Source organism: Branchiostoma lanceolatum, chromosome 18 (genome assembly GCF_035083965.1).
Source record: "Branchiostoma lanceolatum isolate klBraLanc5 chromosome 18, klBraLanc5.hap2, whole genome shotgun sequence".
NCBI lineage: Eukaryota > Metazoa > Chordata > Leptocardii > Amphioxiformes > Branchiostomatidae > Branchiostoma > Branchiostoma lanceolatum.
This window is the reverse complement of record NC_089739.1, coordinates 12,496,398-12,519,428: the sequence shown is the minus strand read 5'-3', so window position 1 is coordinate 12,519,428 and position 23,031 is coordinate 12,496,398. Positions and strand designations below refer to the sequence as shown.

The following is a 23,031-nucleotide window of genomic DNA, read 5'->3' as shown; positions in this document are numbered from 1 at the left end:
CACTGCAAAAGTTTTTAGCGGTCATTTGCGGTCATTTTATGACTAAGAATGTTATTCTTTGGTGTTTGCGACGCCCCCTCCCCCTAGCTTCGCAGAGTAACTTAATTTGCATATGGCACTGTATCTTCGTTATATATCTTGTCTGACCCTTACCTCTTCCCTCATGACCTCAATAAAAGCGGCATGCGTGCTGATATGAGCTTCTCATGAATAAACAAAATTTAAGGTTCAAACAAAAATATCCATGCACATGATGTTGTTGCGTGACAGAAAGCTATCCAAGTTCAAACACCAAAAAGACATATTCCGGTTTACTTTATTGAAGACTATCAGTTTGAGACACTGTTTCCGCTGACAATGACCTTACATGACCTGGTCTTGGTTTGTTCCATTTTGAGAATGAAAAGGGGTGGGCTCCTACTACATTTTTATAGTAATGATGTCATATCAAGGTACCGGTTGGCTCTATCATATAAAAGTTGATTTTAGATTTCGTGCTGTGTGGTACCAGGAACAGGTGTTGCTAGACCAAGATAACAAAGTCCAATAGACGTCTGACTGACACGCGCGCACGTCGATGTAATGTAAAGGTTACGTGAGGTCAACATGAGTAGATGACTTCTAACATACATAACGGGAGCTGCCCTAACATGTTACGCTTTTTTACGCGCTCGAACTCACGGCGGGCTATGCTGGTTGCCAGAGAGTGGTCAGGTTTTAATTAACAAATTTTGAACACATTCATGTAAAGAACATACATGGACAAGAAATGTATTCATACTGTTCATGGGCCCTTCACGCTCCGCGTTACAGGCGGAAAACGCTGTGAGACATTTTCACGAATGTACCTTCTGATTTAGTGCTAATTTTGCTCTCTTCGGAAGTTGGTGATGAAGTTAGGGAAATCTGAATAAGGCTTGAAGTCTACTATATTCTAGCTTTCTTTTGACCGGAAAAGTTTGACTGTGTGCACTTCTAACGTCAATCAATCCTAGCGAGATACACAGGAACTGCAGAACGTTCAATGAAGTATAGGATATATATATTTATCTGTTAATTTTTAGTTAGGTGCAATAATGGGTGTCCAAGTGTGTCTTACAAATGTATTGTAACAGTAAAATAAAAGGAGAATTAGAAGTAAATCAGTTTATGATACGAGGGCTATATTTCATTTCAGATGTAACCATGTAGCTTCTTTTGTGCCACGTTGAGCACTTTTGATAAGATATCCGCACGCAAATGTGGTAAACAGTGGCATTAACTGTCGATTTCATAAAGATTACAGCAACTAGAATTATTTCCAGTTTTCAAGCTCGTAAAAGGCTCTGTGTGCCTTTAAAGTGCAACCAGTAAAGGGGAACCCTGGTTTGCAGCACAAAGGTCAATAACAGTCCCTATATAGCTATGACGTTGTCTTACAATGACATTTGCATACGATTCTTACGAGTTAGTGACTTTGACATGTTCATCAACCGGTTCTTTTCAGCTAGATGTACTTAGTAAGTATTGATTCGTTCTGTCAGTTCATTCTAGTGACGCTGAAGATGAGTGATGGGTCGGAACGCCCGGAAGCAATCTCCGAATCTTATCCAGTGGTAGAGATTGAATTGTATCTAAACATTCCGCTACATATTTGGGTAATCCAAGGAGGTTGGGTAATCAGGCACGAGTTCCTCTGGGAAGGTACAGTACCTTAGTCATCATCAACATGGCTGCTGCAGACCAAAATCGCCACGACAGTGCAGTTCGTCCTCGTTCCTACCAAGACGAGAGCTATCAGCACGGGTTTCTTGGAGCTGTTAGTGACTTACAGAAAGCTGGGGTACTGCAGGATGTCGTCCTTGAAGTCGAGGGCCGACGGTTTCCCTGCCATCGGCTTGTTCTGTCCGCCGCCAGCCCCTACTTCAGGGCCATGTTTACAAGCGGCATGGCGGAAAGTCGACAGAAGACAGTAGTTTTACAGGTAGGGCCGTTTTGCAATGAAAAGTATTTTTGTTGTTGTTCCTTTCTTACATGTAGGCTGTGACCACCATTTGTAGGCCTAACCGGCAGTTCAGCCACAGAGAAACAACGTACAATGTCTCCCATGTTTAAAAAGCTGAGTGTTTCTATTCCCAAGCAAGCTGCGGCTGCGGACGGCCATAATTTTGACCCATTTTTCTTCTAGGAAATTTCATTAGAGGACCCCCCCCCCCCCCATGCATAGCCTTGGGGTCCAAACAGGGTAACTGTAGAGGAAGCCCCACCCAGTATCCATGGCGCGGGTACTAGTATATTAAGGAGGGTTTATAATAATTTACTACTATATAGAAGTTCTATATTAAACCTTCTTGGGTATATAAAGTACACTAGTATGGACAAAGTTCTTGAAGAACGGGTAGAAAGTTGTGAGATGCATCCAAGTGTAATCGCTGCTTTGTGGTATAGGACAATGCTGGCTTTGAGACTCAATAATGATTTGGACTGTGGAGTTTTGTTGGGTGAGCCAGCTGCAGTTCAATGTATTTCCGCAAAGCGGACATGAAAGGCCGATTTTTAATTTTTCAATGTATCATACTATTGAACCCAAACCTACTTTATTACTATTGCTCCATTAGTAGACTATTGCACTCTACTATGATTTTTACTGCATTGAAACCGGCCAGTCACCGTGTGGTCCTTGAAAATCCCCCAAGGGCAAATACTGTAAACTTCTGTATTGTTTGTTTTGGTTTTATTTATTCGCACGTGTAAAAAAAAAACAATAGTGAAATAATTGAAAGTATATGAACTAACGCTTAAGAAGAACATTTAGGAGTTGTTGGGGTTTTATAGAAGACTTGTATTTAATACACATATGTACACTGTTGCCTTTTTATCTAAGGTTTAAGATGAAAACTATTTTCGAGGATTGATTAATTTAATGTGATATACTGTCTCAAATTGATATTTTGATAAGATATGCAACTTGAGACGATTTTAAAGTTTATTGATATCCTTCGTCAGGATTTGGATGCAGATATGTTTTGTGAGATCCTGAGTTACATCTACTCGGGAACCCTTCATGTGTCCCTGGACAAAGTGCAGCCCCTGTACCAGGCCGCCGACCTCCTCCAACTGGACTATGTGAGAGACACCTGCAGCAGCTACATGGCCATGAACGTGGAGCGCTCCACCTGTGTGGACCTGTACAAATTTGCTGATGTCTTCTCTATAGACAGTGTTCGGAACCAATGTCTGCAGTGTATTTGTAGGCACTTTTCAAAGGTTAGTCTCTTCATTTTAATAGTTATATTTATGCCATACCTTGGCAGGGACATTCGATATGGGTGCGTATTCCGGACCGGGTGATATTTTGGGTTATGTCATACGCGCCGCGAAAACGATCGATACGGGTGTTCCGGACCGTGTGGTAATTTTTCCGTGTCACACGGGGTTCTAAGTTGTATCACATGGGCTTGCATAGAATATTTAGAATCAATTTCGAGTGCGCTGGTTGCGCCGCTGTTGAAAATTAGAATGCCGGATTCGTAGGTTGGAATTAATGCTGTTACGATCTCTTTTTCGAGGACACAAAACTTTATAATTTTCAGGCGCATCTCGCATTGAAATGTGTGTATTTACGGGTTGGTATGACGTAAATAAAACGCAACACGGTGTATTCCGCATCACCCTCGGTCCCAGCCCTCTCGCGGGTCGCATCGCGATACGACCCGCGGTCGGGCCGTCACCTCAGGCGATATGGAATACCGTGTTGCGTTCTATATTTATCACACCGGGTTCTATTCTTATCCCAATGGCTTCCATAGAATATTTCGAACACACTTCGCGTGCGGCGATTGCGCCACTGTCGAAAATTCGAATACCGGATTCAGACGTTGGAACTGCTGTTGTTACAATTTCTTGTTCGGGGACATCAACTTTTCTCAACTGGCACATTTCGCATTGAAATGTGTGTTTTCTCGGGTGGGTATGGCAATGACAACATACTACATATAATTTTGTGCTAGTATTTTGTTAGATTGATTAAGTGTCAAAGAACGCATTTAGATGATGCTAGATATACCTAAAATTCTGTATTTGCTGTAATTACGTTAAGAGTATGTCATAACATATATCCAGTGGCATACATATACATGTACTCCCACACTTCCACAGATTGTCTCGTCTGAAGAGTTCTGCAGCCTGAGTGTGAATCAGCTGACTGAGATCATCAGCCACGATGAGCTGGATGTTAAAGAGGAGACAGCAGTGTGGGAGGCTGTGGTGAGATGGGTGCAGCACTGCAAGAAGGATAGGTAGGTGTTGTCAACAAAATAGGATTAACTATCTGAAAATTTATTTGTTTTATCAGCAGCTTCTTTAAGGTTTATTATCGTGAGGTCGTGTGGCGCAACGACATTGTTCGGCTCAGAACTAAGAGGTCCCGGGATCGAATCCTGCCATGTCACCGATCTTATACCCTTGGGAAAGGCAATTTACACGACCTTCCCCACTTCACTAAGGTGTAGATTAGTACCTAGCCTAGAGATGCCCTCGGATAAGACGTTAAATGGAGGTCCCGTGTTTGAGAGCCATGCACATCCCCAGGAACGTTAAAGAACCCACCACACCTTTCGAAAAAGAGTAGGGGCATGCCCCGGTGTGAGATGGCCCAAATCTTACAGTCGGTATAGGCTGCAGATTCTTTAGCAAGTTGGTGGCCTCAAAACCCAAGAAGGACAAGAAGGTAGTCACAGGATAGCTGGAAACTTTGATTCTTGCTAAAAAAGCAAACGAAATTTCTTACGTACCAAATGCTTCTTTGCCAATAGACAATCATGAAGATTCATTTCACAGCCTTGTGTTGCGTCATGATCGCTAGCCCCTTCCCTGTTCCATACAGACTGCGCCACCTACCCAGCATCCTCCCTCACATCCGCTTCAACCTGCTGACCCCGTACAACATGGTGGCCATCTTAGATCACCCCCTGGTCAAGAAGAATCCTGGGAGATCTGCCATCAGGAACGTGGTTAAGGAGACTTCCAACCTGAAGAAGAGAGTCGGGATGGACACACTAGAAATGGCCGTGCTTTTCAATGAAACGTTTGTACAACATGTTCTTCTTTCAACTATCGTAAACAATACCCGCACTACGACATTCCAGTTTTCATTCATATTATTTTTTTAGGTGATGATAGAAACAGAAGGCTATGATATATTTTCAAAGTTTTTTCAATAATAAACACGTTTCCTCTAAGGTTTCTAGTGGCAGCAATGTAACTTCTTACATGTTCTTAATATCTTTTTGACAAATGGGAGCACAACACAACTCGTTGACACTACCATAAAGACTAATTGTTTCACCCCAACTCATCTTCTCTTTACGTTACGTGTAAGTCAAATCAACGTTATTGTAGGGTCACCATGTAGGAATGACCTAAACTGAATCTACATGGAAGGACTACATACCACGATGATATGTAGTCATTCCACTGAATTTACATGGAAGGACTACATACCACGGTATAGATTCAGTTTAGGTCATTCCTACATACCACGTGTGAAGTTTCATGAGGTTGTTATTTGATTAGAAAAGAAAATGCCTCTACCTCACAAAGCGGTAAGGAAAATAAGGCCGCTATGACATGTTTTCCACCGTGTGCACTGTTGTGCTTGCACCCAGATCATTTTATGAGGCTTGAAAACTGGAGATTTTCTAGTTGCTGAAATTTTTATGAAATTGACATCTAATGTCACTGGTTACATTTGCGTGCGGATTTCTTATCAGAAGTGCCCCAAAGCGGCACAAAAATAAGCTACATGGTGATCTTTTAGTTTCACGCGCCTAGTGTAAATAGAGCGATACCATAGCCCCACCCACCTCCACCAAAACGTAGAAATGCAAAATGAAACATAAAAATGCAAATATTTGACGGACATGCAGTCACTTTCTCATTGGTCGAACCGCTGATTGTAATGGACGTTCAGGATCAGTCTATTAGGGCTTGGATTTTCTATCAGTACTCACCACACAACGACATCGTATCTTTGCTCCTTTAATGTTGATATGTAATGGTATAGTGTTATTGAACCATAATAACGTTATGTGTAGGAATGACTAGAAATTGGAGTTTTTTTTTCAAGTTTCAAGCCTCATAGAATGCACTGGATACCTTTAACAGAAATTTTCAGTTCGATTTCATTGACAGTTTTATTTACAATATATTCTGTCCTCTCCAGTGGCATATACAGCAAAGAGATCCTCTTCACGAACCCACGGGAAGGGAAGTACATCAGCTGCAGTTATACCCAAGACTTCCGTCTGTTGCCCTGGACGGTAACTGTTACCAGTGACAACAGTATCTACATCCTGGGCTACATCTCGGAACTAAAATCTTTAGACCATCAGTTGTTCGTGTTAGAGTACAGCCATACCGGTAACGTGTGGGAACGTGCTAGTATTCCCCCAGTACAGTGGCCTGATGATAGAGTGGGTTATCTGGTTGAAGTTGATCGGATTCTATATTGCCTTCTCGTGGAAAGGTCAGGAAGCAATTATACTCCAACGTCAGTCGAGATGAGCAGTTGCAGCCTGCACACGAAGCAATGGCAGGAGTGTTCACCGCTACATGTACAGGCTGACCAAGAGGTTAACGTAGTGTTCCGCCCCTTGGTAGTGCCCTGTGGTTCGCACCTCTACTTCCTAAGGAACGCAGAGTTGCATCGCTACGACCCGATCCAGGACCGTTGGCACAAGCTGACCCCACTGAGACTCAAGCTTGATCGTGAGCTTGAAGTCTGCTCGGCCATTTCCATGGGAACAGAGATCTTCTGCACAGACACGGAGTTCACCAAGACGATGGTGTACGACACAGAGTCTGACTGCTGGCAGGTACTGCCTGGCTGGCCGAACTCAGAAGATCTCGCTCCTAACAACGAGCCAAAGCTTTTCGTACTGGATAACCAGCTGCATGTATGGGTAGAACCCTACAGAATTTCCACGGACGATGCAGAAGGCAAACTCATATTTGTGTATGACAGGTCTGCAGGTGCTTGGAAGGATTTGGAGGTCACCGTGCCTTTGCATGTATATGCAGCATGTCAGACCATGTGCCCTGTGGCACGAATGTACCTGCCCTGTCTTAATGCACATGGTATAAGTGAGGACATGTAGAGCACAGTATGCCTGCCAGGATCTAGGGTGCATTTAAGAAGCATGAAAAACAGATATGTTTAACTTGAGGGTACAATCTATAAAATAACTGAAACTTGTGCTTTTTAAACATTTTGACGGTCACTTTGATATGGGGTCATGCGGGGTCATATGGAACTGCATCTTGTATATGTGTATGACAGGTCTGCAGATGCCTGGAGAGATTTAGAGGCCACAGTGCCATATAAGGAATATGTGCCATGTGGTTCCTTCAGTCCCGTGGCCCGCATGTACCTACCATGTCTTAATGGATAAGGACACACAGAAGGACTGTTCAACATTCTCCCTGCTACTTAACCCTGTAACCAATACGGCAATAGAGACTTGGTAGCCAATACTTTTAGTGTGCTAAATGTTTAAAATATCTGTTTAGTCATTAGCATTTACTGAATGCATCTACCTTAGGAGAGGTATCGCTGCATTTAAGTAGCACAGATATTCGTTCCAGCTCCTTTATCTTGCATTATGTCTTGTTGCTTTAAATAAGTTGAGAAAAGAGTCACCTTGTCATGACTGACAATTAGTATATAATCAGTACTTTATCTTTTCTGTGTCTTCATTTTGTATGTGTAGTCTGGGTATCAACCTCCTATATAGTTTTCAATACTGTCCCCTTCTATGTTTGATCATCAACTAGTTTCTACCCAGACTAATATATACATATATTGATTACTATAAGTCTGTTGTTTTAGTATTTTTTAACCTTCATTTGTATTAAACACTGGTAGATTTTGATGGAAAGAAAGCGTTGTCCTTTTTAAGGTCATTTTGTGTGAACTCCATTTGTGCACAAAATGAGTGAAATGCTCAAAACCGTCCTGATGACGGGCGGTATACATATCAACATAACTCAATACGTGTCCTAATTAGTTTGCGAGTATGCAATATACAGGCCTGTCAATGCTGGCTGAATATTTCCTTAAAAATGTAAGTAAATTTCTAGTATTTTTTAAGAAAAGTTTTACAATTTTCCGTAGACTACAACGAATCGTCTAAGTTGAATTGTTTACTTAGATGAGGGTAGTGTACAATTAGGTATTTTCAAGAGCTCATTTTATTTAATAAGCAGGTGTTTCTAGGTTAATTCCTTCATCTTTCAGCAGGTAATCACAAGAATCAACATGTGACAGTTTCAGATGCAGAGAAGGTAGAAGAGACCTAGAGACGAACCAAAGTCAAAACACCCATGCTTTTAAAAGATATTATGCCACTAGTGTGACACAGAAATACAACATTTCCTGATTATATTCAACCATAAAAATATAGCCAAACAAGAGTTCTACGACCTCGTACCTTCGCCAAATAATTTTGACCTTTATGACTGACGTATTAGGAGTGTTTCTCATCAATCATATATCATACCAGTTGATTGTCTTCACCCTAAAAGCATTAGTTGTCCAAAGTGCGAGCTTAACAAAGAAGGTTATGCTAACATTTATCATCAATTATGCAAATGAGCTCCTTATTAGCATGTTTTGATTCAATTGTGTTCACATTTACACAACTTCCAAATGCCACAAGGTTCCGGGTCGGAGTTCAATTGTGACCGGGGGTTGGGTCATGACCCGGTAATCTGCCGGAAGTGCGTGGTCGTCACCCTGATTTCTGCCCGAGATTGCTTGGTGATGGTTTTAGCTGTGTATGAATATTTTGAATCTTCTGAAAAGCCCGTGAGTTGTAGTATTTTTGGGCGCGGTGCAGTTGGTTCGCTATCGAAGCCTTTTTTGTATTAGTCCGCGGGAACGGTGATGCGGTTTTCTTGCCTGATGACCCAAATAGCATCGTTTTTAATGCATTTTCACCGAATTTGCGTCATCGGAGATTGCGAAAAAGTTATCACATGACTTTTTTATTTTTTTCATTTTTTAGAGACACCATTTACTAAGCTTTCTCAGCATATATGCCGTGACCCCAGGAAAACTCGTTTTTTCCGAGCAGGTTCGATCAAAAAAGTGTAAAAAAATGATAATTTTCGGATGCCAAATTTACATTTTACTATGGTTTCTACCCAAAATAAAGGGACAATGGACAATACCGATAAATACATCGGAAAACAGCAGAAAACCGCTTTTCGACCATGTGATTACATTTTCCGTCCTACTTTTCTCGGCGGAATTGTAGCCCGTCGACCTGAGGTTGTCGGCCTACATACGAAATCGCAAAAAAACTCCGGTCCGAGACCTTAAAAGGACGGCAGCGGCTACGTCGATGACGTCATAGATGACGTTATTTCGACGCATTCGAAAGCTTTTATCAAAATCTGTAAGTTTGTTTGAAAAAACCCCGAAGTTTGCCCTTTTTTCTCTTTTAAATTCGATATATCCATGGACAGGTGCTTGGCGCCCCCCTCCCCCATGTGCCCCCCCCCCCCCCAAACCTCAAATACGGCCATCTTTAATCATTTCTGGCCGCCAAACCATTTTTAAAAGGAATTCACTGACTACGTCATTTGATGGAAGCCCATGTCTCAACTTGACCTTCGGTATGATTTTCGCGATGCCCCGCCTTTATGATGACTTAAATGGGTGAATTAAGCTAAAATCTAAGTGCTTTAAGCCTTCTTAAGGCGAAACTTGGTTTTCTGACTTTTGGTTCATCGCTCCTTAACGTCGCGATCTTTTCTTCTTTTGATGGTGTGAAGAGACAGCCTACTAGGCGCGCTACACATCTCGGACGCACTTATTTAAACTGCCCGCTTCTAGCTCTGATGATATGCTCCAGGTTGCGCTTTGGACTGTGTCAGAATGCATTCTTTTACACATTTACGGAGCATTGTGCTGCTTAAGGGGCCTTTACGGCGAAGTAGTGAAGAATTTGATGTCGGACGCGTTTGATTCGGAATGTGTGACCCGTGGTCTACCAGTCTATACCAAAATTTGACATATTCTTCGTTTCAGTTAAAAGCTACGAACTTAAAACGCGACCCCCTGCTGTTTTCCTCGAGAACCATGACGTCACTGCGTGACGTCACCGACGCCAACTCTTAAAGAGGCTTTTCTGCCAATATGCAGCACCGAAACGACGGAAAGTCCGCATAATGTCCAAGCCAAGGGCATGAGCAGGCTCTCCATCCCGTTTTACCTGTTTTTTGAAAAGCGATGTCCTGAAAAATGATGTTTGTATCAATTTCCCTACTGTAACGTTGTTAAGGCCTGCACGTTGGCAAAATAGCCTCAAAACACAGTGTTTTTCACATGACTTTAAACCCCTGCTGCGGGAAAAGTGATAGTCGCAGATACGCCAAATTTGGATATATGGTGGATATAACTTTTCTGAAAATTTTGAACAAATTTTAAGACATAATATGTTTCTTAAGGTTCCGGGTCGGAGTTCAATTGTGACCGGGGGTTGGGTCATGACCCGGTAATCTGCCGGAAGTGCGTGGTCGTCACCCTGATTTCTGCCCGAGATTGCTTGGTGATGGTTTTAGCTGTGTATGAATATTTTGAATCTTCTGAAAAGCCCGTGAGTTGTAGTATTTTTGGGCGCGGTGCAGTTGGTTCGCTATCGAAGCCTTTTTTGTATTAGTCCGCGGGAACGGTGATGCGGTTTTCTTGCCTGATGACCCAAATAGCATCGTTTTTAATGCATTTTCACCGAATTTGCGTCATCGGAGATTGCGAAAAAGTTATCACATGACTTTTTTATTTTTTTCATTTTTTAGAGACACCATTTACTAAGCTTTCTCAGCATATATGCCGTGACCCCAGGAAAACTCGTTTTTTCCGAGCAGGTTCGATCAAAAAAGTGTAAAAAAATGATAATTTTCGGATGCCAAATTTACATTTTACTATGGTTTCTACCCAAAATAAAGGGACAATGGACAATACCGATAAATACATCGGAAAACAGCAGAAAACCGCTTTTCGACCATGTGATTACATTTTCCGTCCTACTTTTCTCGGCGGAATTGTAGCCCGTCGACCTGAGGTTGTCGGCCTACATACGAAATCGCAAAAAAACTCCGGTCCGAGACCTTAAAAGGACGGCAGCGGCTACGTCGATGACGTCATAGATGACGTTATTTCGACGCATTCGAAAGCTTTTATCAAAATCTGTAAGTTTGTTTGAAAAAACCCCGAAGTTTGCCCTTTTTTCTCTTTTAAATTCGATATATCCATGGACAGGTGCTTGGCGCCCCCCTCCCCCATGTGCCCCCCCCCCCCCCAAACCTCAAATACGGCCATCTTTAATCATTTCTGGCCGCCAAACCATTTTTAAAAGGAATTCACTGACTACGTCATTTGATGGAAGCCCATGTCTCAACTTGACCTTCGGTATGATTTTCGCGATGCCCCGCCTTTATGATGACTAAAATGGGTGAATTAAGCTAAAATCTAAGTGCTTTAAGCCTTCTTAAGGCGAAACTTGGTTTTCTGACTTTTGGTTCATCGCTCCTTAACGTCGCGATCTTTTCTTCTTTTGATGGTGTGAAGAGACAGCCTACTAGGCGCGCTACACATCTCGGACGCACTTATTTAAACTGCCCGCTTCTAGCTCTGATGATATGCTCCAGGTTGCGCTTTGGACTGTGTCAGAATGCATTCTTTTACACATTTACGGAGCATTGTGCTGCTTAAGGGGCCTTTACGGCGAAGTAGTGAAGAATTTGATGTCGGACGCGTTTGATTCGGAATGTGTGACCCGTGGTCTACCAGTCTATACCAAAATTTGACATATTCTTCGTTTCAGTTAAAAGCTACGAACTTAAAACGCGACCCCCTGCTGTTTTCCTCGAGAACCATGACGTCACTGCGTGACGTCACCGACGCCAACTCTTAAAGAGGCTTTTCTGCCAATATGCAGCACCGAAACGACGGAAAGTCCGCATAATGTCCAAGCCAAGGGCATGAGCAGGCTCTCCATCCCGTTTTACCTGTTTTTTGAAAAGCGATGTCCTGAAAAATGATGTTTGTATCAATTTCCCTACTGTAACGTTGTTAAGGCCTGCACGTTGGCAAAATAGCCTCAAAACACAGTGTTTTTCACATGACTTTAAACCCCTGCTGCGGGAAAAGTGATAGTCGCAGATACGCCAAATTTGGATATATGGTGGATATAACTTTTCTGAAAATTTTGAACAAATTTTAAGACATAATATGTTTCTTAAAAGGACGGCAGCGGCTACGTCGATGACGTCATAGATGACGTTATTTCGACGCATTCGAAAGCTTTTATCAAAATCTGTAAGTTTGTTTGAAAAAACCCCGAAGTTTGCCCTTTTTTCTCTTTTAAATTCGATATATCCATGGACAGGTGCTTGGCGCCCCCCTCCCCCATGTGCCCCCCCCCCCCAAACCTCAAATACGGCCATCTTTAATCATTTCTGGCCGCCAAACCATTTTTAAAAGGAATTCACTGACTACGTCATTTGATGGAAGCCCATGTCTCAACTTGACCTTCGGTATGATTTTCGCGATGCCCCGCCTTTATGATGACTTAAATGGGTGAATTAAGCTAAAATCTAAGTGCTTTAAGCCTTCTTAAGGCGAAACTTGGTTTTCTGACTTTTGGTTCATCGCTCCTTAACGTCGCGATCTTTTCTTCTTTTGATGGTGTGAAGAGACAGCCTACTAGGCGCGCTACACATCTCGGACGCACTTATTTAAACTGCCCGCTTCTAGCTCTGATGATATGCTCCAGGTTGCGCTTTGGACTGTGTCAGAATGCATTCTTTTACACATTTACGGAGCATTGTGCTGCTTAAGGGGCCTTTACGGCGAAGTAGTGAAGAATTTGATGTCGGACGCGTTTGATTCGGAATGTGTGACCCGTGGTCTACCAGTCTATACCAAAATTTGACATATTCTTCGTTTCAGTTAAAAGCTACGAACTTAAAACGCGACCCCCTGCTGTTTTCCTCGAGAACCATGACGTCACTGCGTGACGTCACCGACGCCAACTCTTAAAGAGGCTTTTCTGCCAATATGCAGCACCGAAACGACGGAAAGTCCGCATAATGTCCAAGCCAAGGGCATGAGCAGGCTCTCCATCCCGTTTTACCTGTTTTTTGAAAAGCGATGTCCTGAAAAATGATGTTTGTATCAATTTCCCTACTGTAACGTTGTTAAGGCCTGCACGTTGGCAAAATAGCCTCAAAACACAGTGTTTTTCACATGACTTTAAACCCCTGCTGCGGGAAAAGTGATAGTCGCAGATACGCCAAATTTGGATATATGGTGGATATAACTTTTCTGAAAATTTTGAACAAATTTTAAGACATAATATGTTTCTTAAAAGGACGGCAGCGGCTACGTCGATGACGTCATAGATGACGTTATTTCGACGCATTCGAAAGCTTTTATCAAAATCTGTAAGTTTGTTTGAAAAAACCCCGAAGTTTGCCCTTTTTTCTCTTTTAAATTCGATATATCCATGGACAGGTGCTTGGCGCCCCCCTCCCCCATGTGCCCCCCCCCCCCCAAACCTCAAATACGGCCATCTTTAATCATTTCTGGCCGCCAAACCATTTTTAAAAGGAATTCACTGACTACGTCATTTGATGGAAGCCCATGTCTCAACTTGACCTTCGGTATGATTTTCGCGATGCCCCGCCTTTATGATGACTAAAATGGGTGAATTAAGCTAAAATCTAAGTGCTTTAAGCCTTCTTAAGGCGAAACTTGGTTTTCTGACTTTTGGTTCATCGCTCCTTAACGTCGCGATCTTTTCTTCTTTTGATGGTGTGAAGAGACAGCCTACTAGGCGCGCTACACATCTCGGACGCACTTATTTAAACTGCCCGCTTCTAGCTCTGATGATATGCTCCAGGTTGCGCTTTGGACTGTGTCAGAATGCATTCTTTTACACATTTACGGAGCATTGTGCTGCTTAAGGGGCCTTTACGGCGAAGTAGTGAAGAATTTGATGTCGGACGCGTTTGATTCGGAATGTGTGACCCGTGGTCTACCAGTCTATACCAAAATTTGACATATTCTTCGTTTCAGTTAAAAGCTACGAACTTAAAACGCGACCCCCTGCTGTTTTCCTCGAGAACCATGACGTCACTGCGTGACGTCACCGACGCCAACTCTTAAAGAGGCTTTTCTGCCAATATGCAGCACCGAAACGACGGAAAGTCCGCATAATGTCCAAGCCAAGGGCATGAGCAGGCTCTCCATCCCGTTTTACCTGTTTTTTGAAAAGCGATGTCCTGAAAAATGATGTTTGTATCAATTTCCCTACTGTAACGTTGTTAAGGCCTGCACGTTGGCAAAATAGCCTCAAAACACAGTGTTTTTCACATGACTTTAAACCCCTGCTGCGGGAAAAGTGATAGTCGCAGATACGCCAAATTTGGATATATGGTGGATATAACTTTTCTGAAAATTTTGAACAAATTTTAAGACATAATATGTTTCTTAAGGTTCCGGGTCGGAGTTCAATTGTGACCGGGGGTTGGGTCATGACCCGGTAATCTGCCGGAAGTGCGTGGTCGTCACCCTGATTTCTGCCCGAGATTGCTTGGTGATGGTTTTAGCTGTGTATGAATATTTTGAATCTTCTGAAAAGCCCGTGAGTTGTAGTATTTTTGGGCGCGGTGCAGTTGGTTCGCTATCGAAGCCTTTTTTGTATTAGTCCGCGGGAACGGTGATGCGGTTTTCTTGCCTGATGACCCAAATAGCATCGTTTTTAATGCATTTTCACCGAATTTGCGTCATCGGAGATTGCGAAAAAGTTATCACATGACTTTTTTATTTTTTTCATTTTTTAGAGACACCATTTACTAAGCTTTCTCAGCATATATGCCGTGACCCCAGGAAAACTCGTTTTTTCCGAGCAGGTTCGATCAAAAAAGTGTAAAAAAATGATAATTTTCGGATGCCAAATTTACATTTTACTATGGTTTCTACCCAAAATAAAGGGACAATGGACAATACCGATAAATACATCGGAAAACAGCAGAAAACCGCTTTTCGACCATGTGATTACATTTTCCGTCCTACTTTTCTCGGCGGAATTGTAGCCCGTCGACCTGAGGTTGTCGGCCTACATACGAAATCGCAAAAAAACTCCGGTCCGAGACCTTAAAAGGACGGCAGCGGCTACGTCGATGACGTCATAGATGACGTTATTTCGACGCATTCGAAAGCTTTTATCAAAATCTGTAAGTTTGTTTGAAAAAACCCCGAAGTTTGCCCTTTTTTCTCTTTTAAATTCGATATATCCATGGACAGGTGCTTGGCGCCCCCCTCCCCCATGTGCCCCCCCCCCCCCCAAACCTCAAATACGGCCATCTTTAATCATTTCTGGCCGCCAAACCATTTTTAAAAGGAATTCACTGACTACGTCATTTGATGGAAGCCCATGTCTCAACTTGACCTTCGGTATGATTTTCGCGATGCCCCGCCTTTATGATGACTTAAATGGGTGAATTAAGCTAAAATCTAAGTGCTTTAAGCCTTCTTAAGGCGAAACTTGGTTTTCTGACTTTTGGTTCATCGCTCCTTAACGTCGCGATCTTTTCTTCTTTTGATGGTGTGAAGAGACAGCCTACTAGGCGCGCTACACATCTCGGACGCACTTATTTAAACTGCCCGCTTCTAGCTCTGATGATATGCTCCAGGTTGCGCTTTGGACTGTGTCAGAATGCATTCTTTTACACATTTACGGAGCATTGTGCTGCTTAAGGGGCCTTTACGGCGAAGTAGTGAAGAATTTGATGTCGGACGCGTTTGATTCGGAATGTGTGACCCGTGGTCTACCAGTCTATACCAAAATTTGACATATTCTTCGTTTCAGTTAAAAGCTACGAACTTAAAACGCGACCCCCTGCTGTTTTCCTCGAGAACCATGACGTCACTGCGTGACGTCACCGACGCCAACTCTTAAAGAGGCTTTTCTGCCAATATGCAGCACCGAAACGACGGAAAGTCCGCATAATGTCCAAGCCAAGGGCATGAGCAGGCTCTCCATCCCGTTTTACCTGTTTTTTGAAAAGCGATGTCCTGAAAAATGATGTTTGTATCAATTTCCCTACTGTAACGTTGTTAAGGCCTGCACGTTGGCAAAATAGCCTCAAAACACAGTGTTTTTCACATGACTTTAAACCCCTGCTGCGGGAAAAGTGATAGTCGCAGATACGCCAAATTTGGATATATGGTGGATATAACTTTTCTGAAAATTTTGAACAAATTTTAAGACATAATATGTTTCTTAAGGTTCCGGGTCGGAGTTCAATTGTGACCGGGGGTTGGGTCATGACCCGGTAATCTGCCGGAAGTGCGTGGTCGTCACCCTGATTTCTGCCCGAGATTGCTTGGTGATGGTTTTAGCTGTGTATGAATATTTTGAATCTTCTGAAAAGCCCGTGAGTTGTAGTATTTTTGGGCGCGGTGCAGTTGGTTCGCTATCGAAGCCTTTTTTGTATTAGTCCGCGGGAACGGTGATGCGGTTTTCTTGCCTGATGACCCAAATAGCATCGTTTTTAATGCATTTTCACCGAATTTGCGTCATCGGAGATTGCGAAAAAGTTATCACATGACTTTTTTATTTTTTTCATTTTTTAGAGACACCATTTACTAAGCTTTCTCAGCATATATGCCGTGACCCCAGGAAAACTCGTTTTTTCCGAGCAGGTTCGATCAAAAAAGTGTAAAAAAATGATAATTTTCGGATGCCAAATTTACATTTTACTATGGTTTCTACCCAAAATAAAGGGACAATGGACAATACCGATAAATACATCGGAAAACAGCAGAAAACCGCTTTTCGACCATGTGATTACATTTTCCGTCCTACTTTTCTCGGCGGAATTGTAGCCCGTCGACCTGAGGTTGTCGGCCTACATACGAAATCGCAAAAAAACTCCGGTCCGAGACCTTAAAAGGACGGCAGCGGCTACGTCGATGACGTCATAGATGACGTTATTTCGACGCATTCGAAAGCTTTTATCAAAATCTGTAAGTTTGTTTGAAAAAACCCCGAAGTTTGCCCTTTTTTCTCTTTTAAATTCGATATATCCATGGACAGGTGCTTGGCGCCCCCCTCCCCCATGTGCCCCCCCCCCCCCAAACCTCAAATACGGCCATCTTTAATCATTTCTGGCCGCCAAACCATTTTTAAAAGGAATTCACTGACTACGTCATTTGATGGAAGCCCATGTCTCAACTTGACCTTCGGTATGATTTTCGCGATGCCCCGCCTTTATGATGACTAAAATGGGTGAATTAAGCTAAAATCTAAGTGCTTTAAGCCTTCTTAAGGCGAAACTTGGTTTTCTGACTTTTGGTTCATCGCTCCTTAACGTCGCGATCTTTTCTTCTTTTGATGGTGTGAAGAGACAGCCTACTAGGCGCGCTACACATCTCGGACGCACTTATTTAAACTGCCCGCTTCTAGCTCTGATGATATGCTCCAGGTTGCGCTTTGGACTGTGTCAGAATGCATTCTTTTACACATTTACGGAGCATTGTGCTGCTTAAGGGGCCTTTACGGCGAAGTAGTGAAGAATTTGATGTCGGACGCGTTTGATTCGGAATGTGTGACCCGTGGTCTACCAGTCTATACCAAAATTTGACATATTCTTCGTTTCAGTTAAAAGCTACGAACTTAAAACGCGACCCCCTGCTGTTTTCCTCGAGAACCATGACGTCACTGCGTGACGTCACCGACGCCAACTCTTAAAGAGGCTTTTCTGCCAATATGCAGCACCGAAACGACGGAAAGTCCGCATAATGTCCAAGCCAAGGGCATGAGCAGGCTCTCCATCCCGTTTTACCTGTTTTTTGAAAAGCGATGTCCTGAAAAATGATGTTTGTATCAATTTCCCTACTGTAACGTTGTTAAGGCCTGCACGTTGGCAAAATAGCCTCAAAACACAGTGTTTTTCACATGACTTTAAACCCCTGCTGCGGGAAAAGTGATAGTCGCAGATACGCCAAATTTGGATATATGGTGGATATAACTTTTCTGAAAATTTTGAACAAATTTTAAGACATAATATGTTTCTTAAAAGGACGGCAGCGGCTACGTCGATGACGTCATAGATGACGTTATTTCGACGCATTCGAAAGCTTTTATCAAAATCTGTAAGTTTGTTTGAAAAAACCCCGAAGTTTGCCCTTTTTTCTCTTTTAAATTCGATATATCCATGGACAGGTGCTTGGCGCCCCCCTCCCCCATGTGCCCCCCCCCCCCAAACCTCAAATACGGCCATCTTTAATCATTTCTGGCCGCCAAACCATTTTTAAAAGGAATTCACTGACTACGTCATTTGATGGAAGCCCATGTCTCAACTTGACCTTCGGTATGATTTTCGCGATGCCCCGCCTTTATGATGACTTAAATGGGTGAATTAAGCTAAAATCTAAGTGCTTTAAGCCTTCTTAAGGCGAAACTTGGTTTTCTGACTTTTGGTTCATCGCTCCTTAACGTCGCGATCTTTTCTTCTTTTGATGGTGTGAAGAGACAGCCTACTAGGCGCGCTACACATCTCGGACGCACTTATTTAAACTGCCCGCTTCTAGCTCTGATGATATGCTCCAGGTTGCGCTTTGGACTGTGTCAGAATGCATTCTTTTACACATTTACGGAGCATTGTGCTGCTTAAGGGGCCTTTACGGCGAAGTAGTGAAGAATTTGATGTCGGACGCGTTTGATTCGGAATGTGTGACCCGTGGTCTACCAGTCTATACCAAAATTTGACATATTCTTCGTTTCAGTTAAAAGCTACGAACTTAAAACGCGACCCCCTGCTGTTTTCCTCGAGAACCATGACGTCACTGCGTGACGTCACCGACGCCAACTCTTAAAGAGGCTTTTCTGCCAATATGCAGCACCGAAACGACGGAAAGTCCGCATAATGTCCAAGCCAAGGGCATGAGCAGGCTCTCCATCCCGTTTTACCTGTTTTTTGAAAAGCGATGTCCTGAAAAATGATGTTTGTATCAATTTCCCTACTGTAACGTTGTTAAGGCCTGCACGTTGGCAAAATAGCCTCAAAACACAGTGTTTTTCACATGACTTTAAACCCCTGCTGCGGGAAAAGTGATAGTCGCAGATACGCCAAATTTGGATATATGGTGGATATAACTTTTCTGAAAATTTTGAACAAATTTTAAGACATAATATGTTTCTTAAAAGGACGGCAGCGGCTACGTCGATGACGTCATAGATGACGTTATTTCGACGCATTCGAAAGCTTTTATCAAAATCTGTAAGTTTGTTTGAAAAAACCCCGAAGTTTGCCCTTTTTTCTCTTTTAAATTCGATATATCCATGGACAGGTGCTTGGCGCCCCCCTCCCCCATGTGCCCCCCCCCCCCCAAACCTCAAATACGGCCATCTTTAATCATTTCTGGCCGCCAAACCATTTTTAAAAGGAATTCACTGACTACGTCATTTGATGGAAGCCCATGTCTCAACTTGACCTTCGGTATGATTTTCGCGATGCCCCGCCTTTATGATGACTAAAATGGGTGAATTAAGCTAAAATCTAAGTGCTTTAAGCCTTCTTAAGGCGAAACTTGGTTTTCTGACTTTTGGTTCATCGCTCCTTAACGTCGCGATCTTTTCTTCTTTTGATGGTGTGAAGAGACAGCCTACTAGGCGCGCTACACATCTCGGACGCACTTATTTAAACTGCCCGCTTCTAGCTCTGATGATATGCTCCAGGTTGCGCTTTGGACTGTGTCAGAATGCATTCTTTTACACATTTACGGAGCATTGTGCTGCTTAAGGGGCCTTTACGGCGAAGTAGTGAAGAATTTGATGTCGGACGCGTTTGATTCGGAATGTGTGACCCGTGGTCTACCAGTCTATACCAAAATTTGACATATTCTTCGTTTCAGTTAAAAGCTACGAACTTAAAACGCGACCCCCTGCTGTTTTCCTCGAGAACCATGACGTCACTGCGTGACGTCACCGACGCCAACTCTTAAAGAGGCTTTTCTGCCAATATGCAGCACCGAAACGACGGAAAGTCCGCATAATGTCCAAGCCAAGGGCATGAGCAGGCTCTCCATCCCGTTTTACCTGTTTTTTGAAAAGCGATGTCCTGAAAAATGATGTTTGTATCAATTTCCCTACTGTAACGTTGTTAAGGCCTGCACGTTGGCAAAATAGCCTCAAAACCCAGTGTTTTTCACATGACTTTAAACCCCTGCTGCGGGAAAAGTGATAGTCGCAGATACGCCAAATTTGGATATATGGTGGATATAACTTTTCTGAAAATTTTGAACAAATTTTAAGACATAATATGTTTCTTAAAAGGACGGCAGCGGCTACGTCGATGACGTCATAGATGACGTTATTTCGACGCATTCGAAAGCTTTTATCAAAATCTGTAAGTTTGTTTGAAAAAACCCCGAAGTTTGCCCTTTTTTCTCTTTTAAATTCGATATATCCATGGACAGGTGCTTGGCGCCCCCCTCCCCCATGTGCCCCCCCCCCCCAAACCTCAAATACGGCCATCTTTAATCATTTCTGGCCGCCAAACCATTTTTAAAAGGAATTCACTGACTACGTCATTTGATGGAAGCCCATGTCTCAACTTGACCTTCGGTATGATTTTCGCGATGCCCCGCCTTTATGATGACTTAAATGGGTGAATTAAGCTAAAATCTAAGTGCTTTAAGCCTTCTTAAGGCGAAACTTGGTTTTCTGACTTTTGGTTCATCGCTCCTTAACGTCGCGATCTTTTCTTCTTTTGATGGTGTGAAGAGACAGCCTACTAGGCGCGCTACACATCTCGGACGCACTTATTTAAACTGCCCGCTTCTAGCTCTGATGATATGCTCCAGGTTGCGCTTTGGACTGTGTCAGAATGCATTCTTTTACACATTTACGGAGCATTGTGCTGCTTAAGGGGCCTTTACGGCGAAGTAGTGAAGAATTTGATGTCGGACGCGTTTGATTCGGAATGTGTGACCCGTGGTCTACCAGTCTATACCAAAATTTGACATATTCTTCGTTTCAGTTAAAAGCTACGAACTTAAAACGCGACCCCCTGCTGTTTTCCTCGAGAACCATGACGTCACTGCGTGACGTCACCGACGCCAACTCTTAAAGAGGCTTTTCTGCCAATATGCAGCACCGAAACGACGGAAAGTCCGCATAATGTCCAAGCCAAGGGCATGAGCAGGCTCTCCATCCCGTTTTACCTGTTTTTTGAAAAGCGATGTCCTGAAAAATGATGTTTGTATCAATTTCCCTACTGTAACGTTGTTAAGGCCTGCACGTTGGCAAAATAGCCTCAAAACACAGTGTTTTTCACATGACTTTAAACCCCTGCTGCGGGAAAAGTGATAGTCGCAGATACGCCAAATTTGGATATATGGTGGATATAACTTTTCTGAAAATTTTGAACAAATTTTAAGACATAATATGTTTCTTAAGGTTCCGGGTCGGAGTTCAATTGTGACCGGGGGTTGGGTCATGACCCGGTAATCTGCCGGAAGTGCGTGGTCGTCACCCTGATTTCTGCCCGAGATTGCTTGGTGATGGTTTTAGCTGTGTATGAATATTTTGAATCTTCTGAAAAGCCCGTGAGTTGTAGTATTTTTGGGCGTGGTGCAGTTGGTTCGCTATCGAAGCCTTTTTTGTATTAGTCCGCGGGAACGGTGATGCGGTTTTCTTGCCTGATGACCCAAATAGCATCGTTTTTAATGCATTTTCACCGAATTTGCGTCATCGGAGATTGCGAAAAAGTTATCACATGACTTTTTTATTTTTTTCATTTTTTAGAGACACCATTTACTAAGCTTTCTCAGCATATATGCCGTGACCCCAGGAAAACTCGTTTTTTCCGAGCAGGTTCGATCAAAAAAGTGTAAAAAAATGATAATTTTCGGATGCCAAATTTACATTTTACTATGGTTTCTACCCAAAATAAAGGGACAATGGACAATACCGATAAATACATCGGAAAACAGCAGAAAACCGCTTTTCGACCATGTGATTACATTTTCCGTCCTACTTTTCTCGGCGGAATTGTAGCCCGTCGACCTGAGGTTGTCGGCCTACATACGAAATCGCAAAAAAACTCCGGTCCGAGACCTTAAAAGGACGGCAGCGGCTACGTCGATGACGTCATAGATGACGTTATTTCGACGCATTCGAAAGCTTTTATCAAAATCTGTAAGTTTGTTTGAAAAAACCCCGAAGTTTGCCCTTTTTTCTCTTTTAAATTCGATATATCCATGGACAGGTGCTTGGCGCCCCCCTCCCCCATGTGCCCCCCCCCCCCCCAAACCTCAAATACGGCCATCTTTAATCATTTCTGGCCGCCAAACCATTTTTAAAAGGAATTCACTGACTACGTCATTTGATGGAAGCCCATGTCTCAACTTGACCTTCGGTATGATTTTCGCGATGCCCCGCCTTTATGATGACTTAAATGGGTGAATTAAGCTAAAATCTAAGTGCTTTAAGCCTTCTTAAGGCGAAACTTGGTTTTCTGACTTTTGGTTCATCGCTCCTTAACGTCGCGATCTTTTCTTCTTTTGATGGTGTGAAGAGACAGCCTACTAGGCGCGCTACACATCTCGGACGCACTTATTTAAACTGCCCGCTTCTAGCTCTGATGATATGCTCCAGGTTGCGCTTTGGACTGTGTCAGAATGCATTCTTTTACACATTTACGGAGCATTGTGCTGCTTAAGGGGCCTTTACGGCGAAGTAGTGAAGAATTTGATGTCGGACGCGTTTGATTCGGAATGTGTGACCCGTGGTCTACCAGTCTATACCAAAATTTGACATATTCTTCGTTTCAGTTAAAAGCTACGAACTTAAAACGCGACCCCCTGCTGTTTTCCTCGAGAACCATGACGTCACTGCGTGACGTCACCGACGCCAACTCTTAAAGAGGCTTTTCTGCCAATATGCAGCACCGAAACGACGGAAAGTCCGCATAATG

At 43.0% G+C, this 23,031-nt stretch overlaps 1 protein-coding gene across 1 annotated transcript; it reads left to right on the top strand.

Moving 5' to 3' along the window:
* The first annotated feature begins 1,509 nt into the window (after positions 1-1,509).
* LOC136424202 (kelch repeat and BTB domain-containing protein 12-like) lies at positions 1,510-7,921 on the top strand. The gene is made up of 5 exons (XM_066412718.1): positions 1,510-1,963; positions 2,986-3,246; positions 4,138-4,277; positions 4,865-5,065; positions 6,203-7,921. Exons 1-5 carry the CDS (start codon positions 1,709-1,711, stop codon positions 7,134-7,136), a joined length of 1,791 nt encoding a protein of 596 aa, XP_066268815.1. The 5' UTR covers positions 1,510-1,708; the 3' UTR covers positions 7,137-7,921.
* Positions 7,922-23,031: the final 15,110 nt, after the last annotated feature.

Excerpts from the sequence above, each read along its gene's own strand:
- LOC136424202 (XM_066412718.1), top strand. The coding sequence starts at position 1,709 with ATGGCTGCTGCAGACCAAAATCGCCACGACAGTGCAGTTCGTCCTCGT. Across the intron at positions 4,278-4,864 it reads CAGCACTGCAAGAAGGATAG|ACTGCGCCACCTACCCAGCA; the intron begins GTAGGTGTTGTC and ends TGTTCCATACAG. Across the intron at positions 5,066-6,202 it reads GCCGTGCTTTTCAATGAAAC|TGGCATATACAGCAAAGAGA; the intron begins GTTTGTACAACA and ends TGTCCTCTCCAG.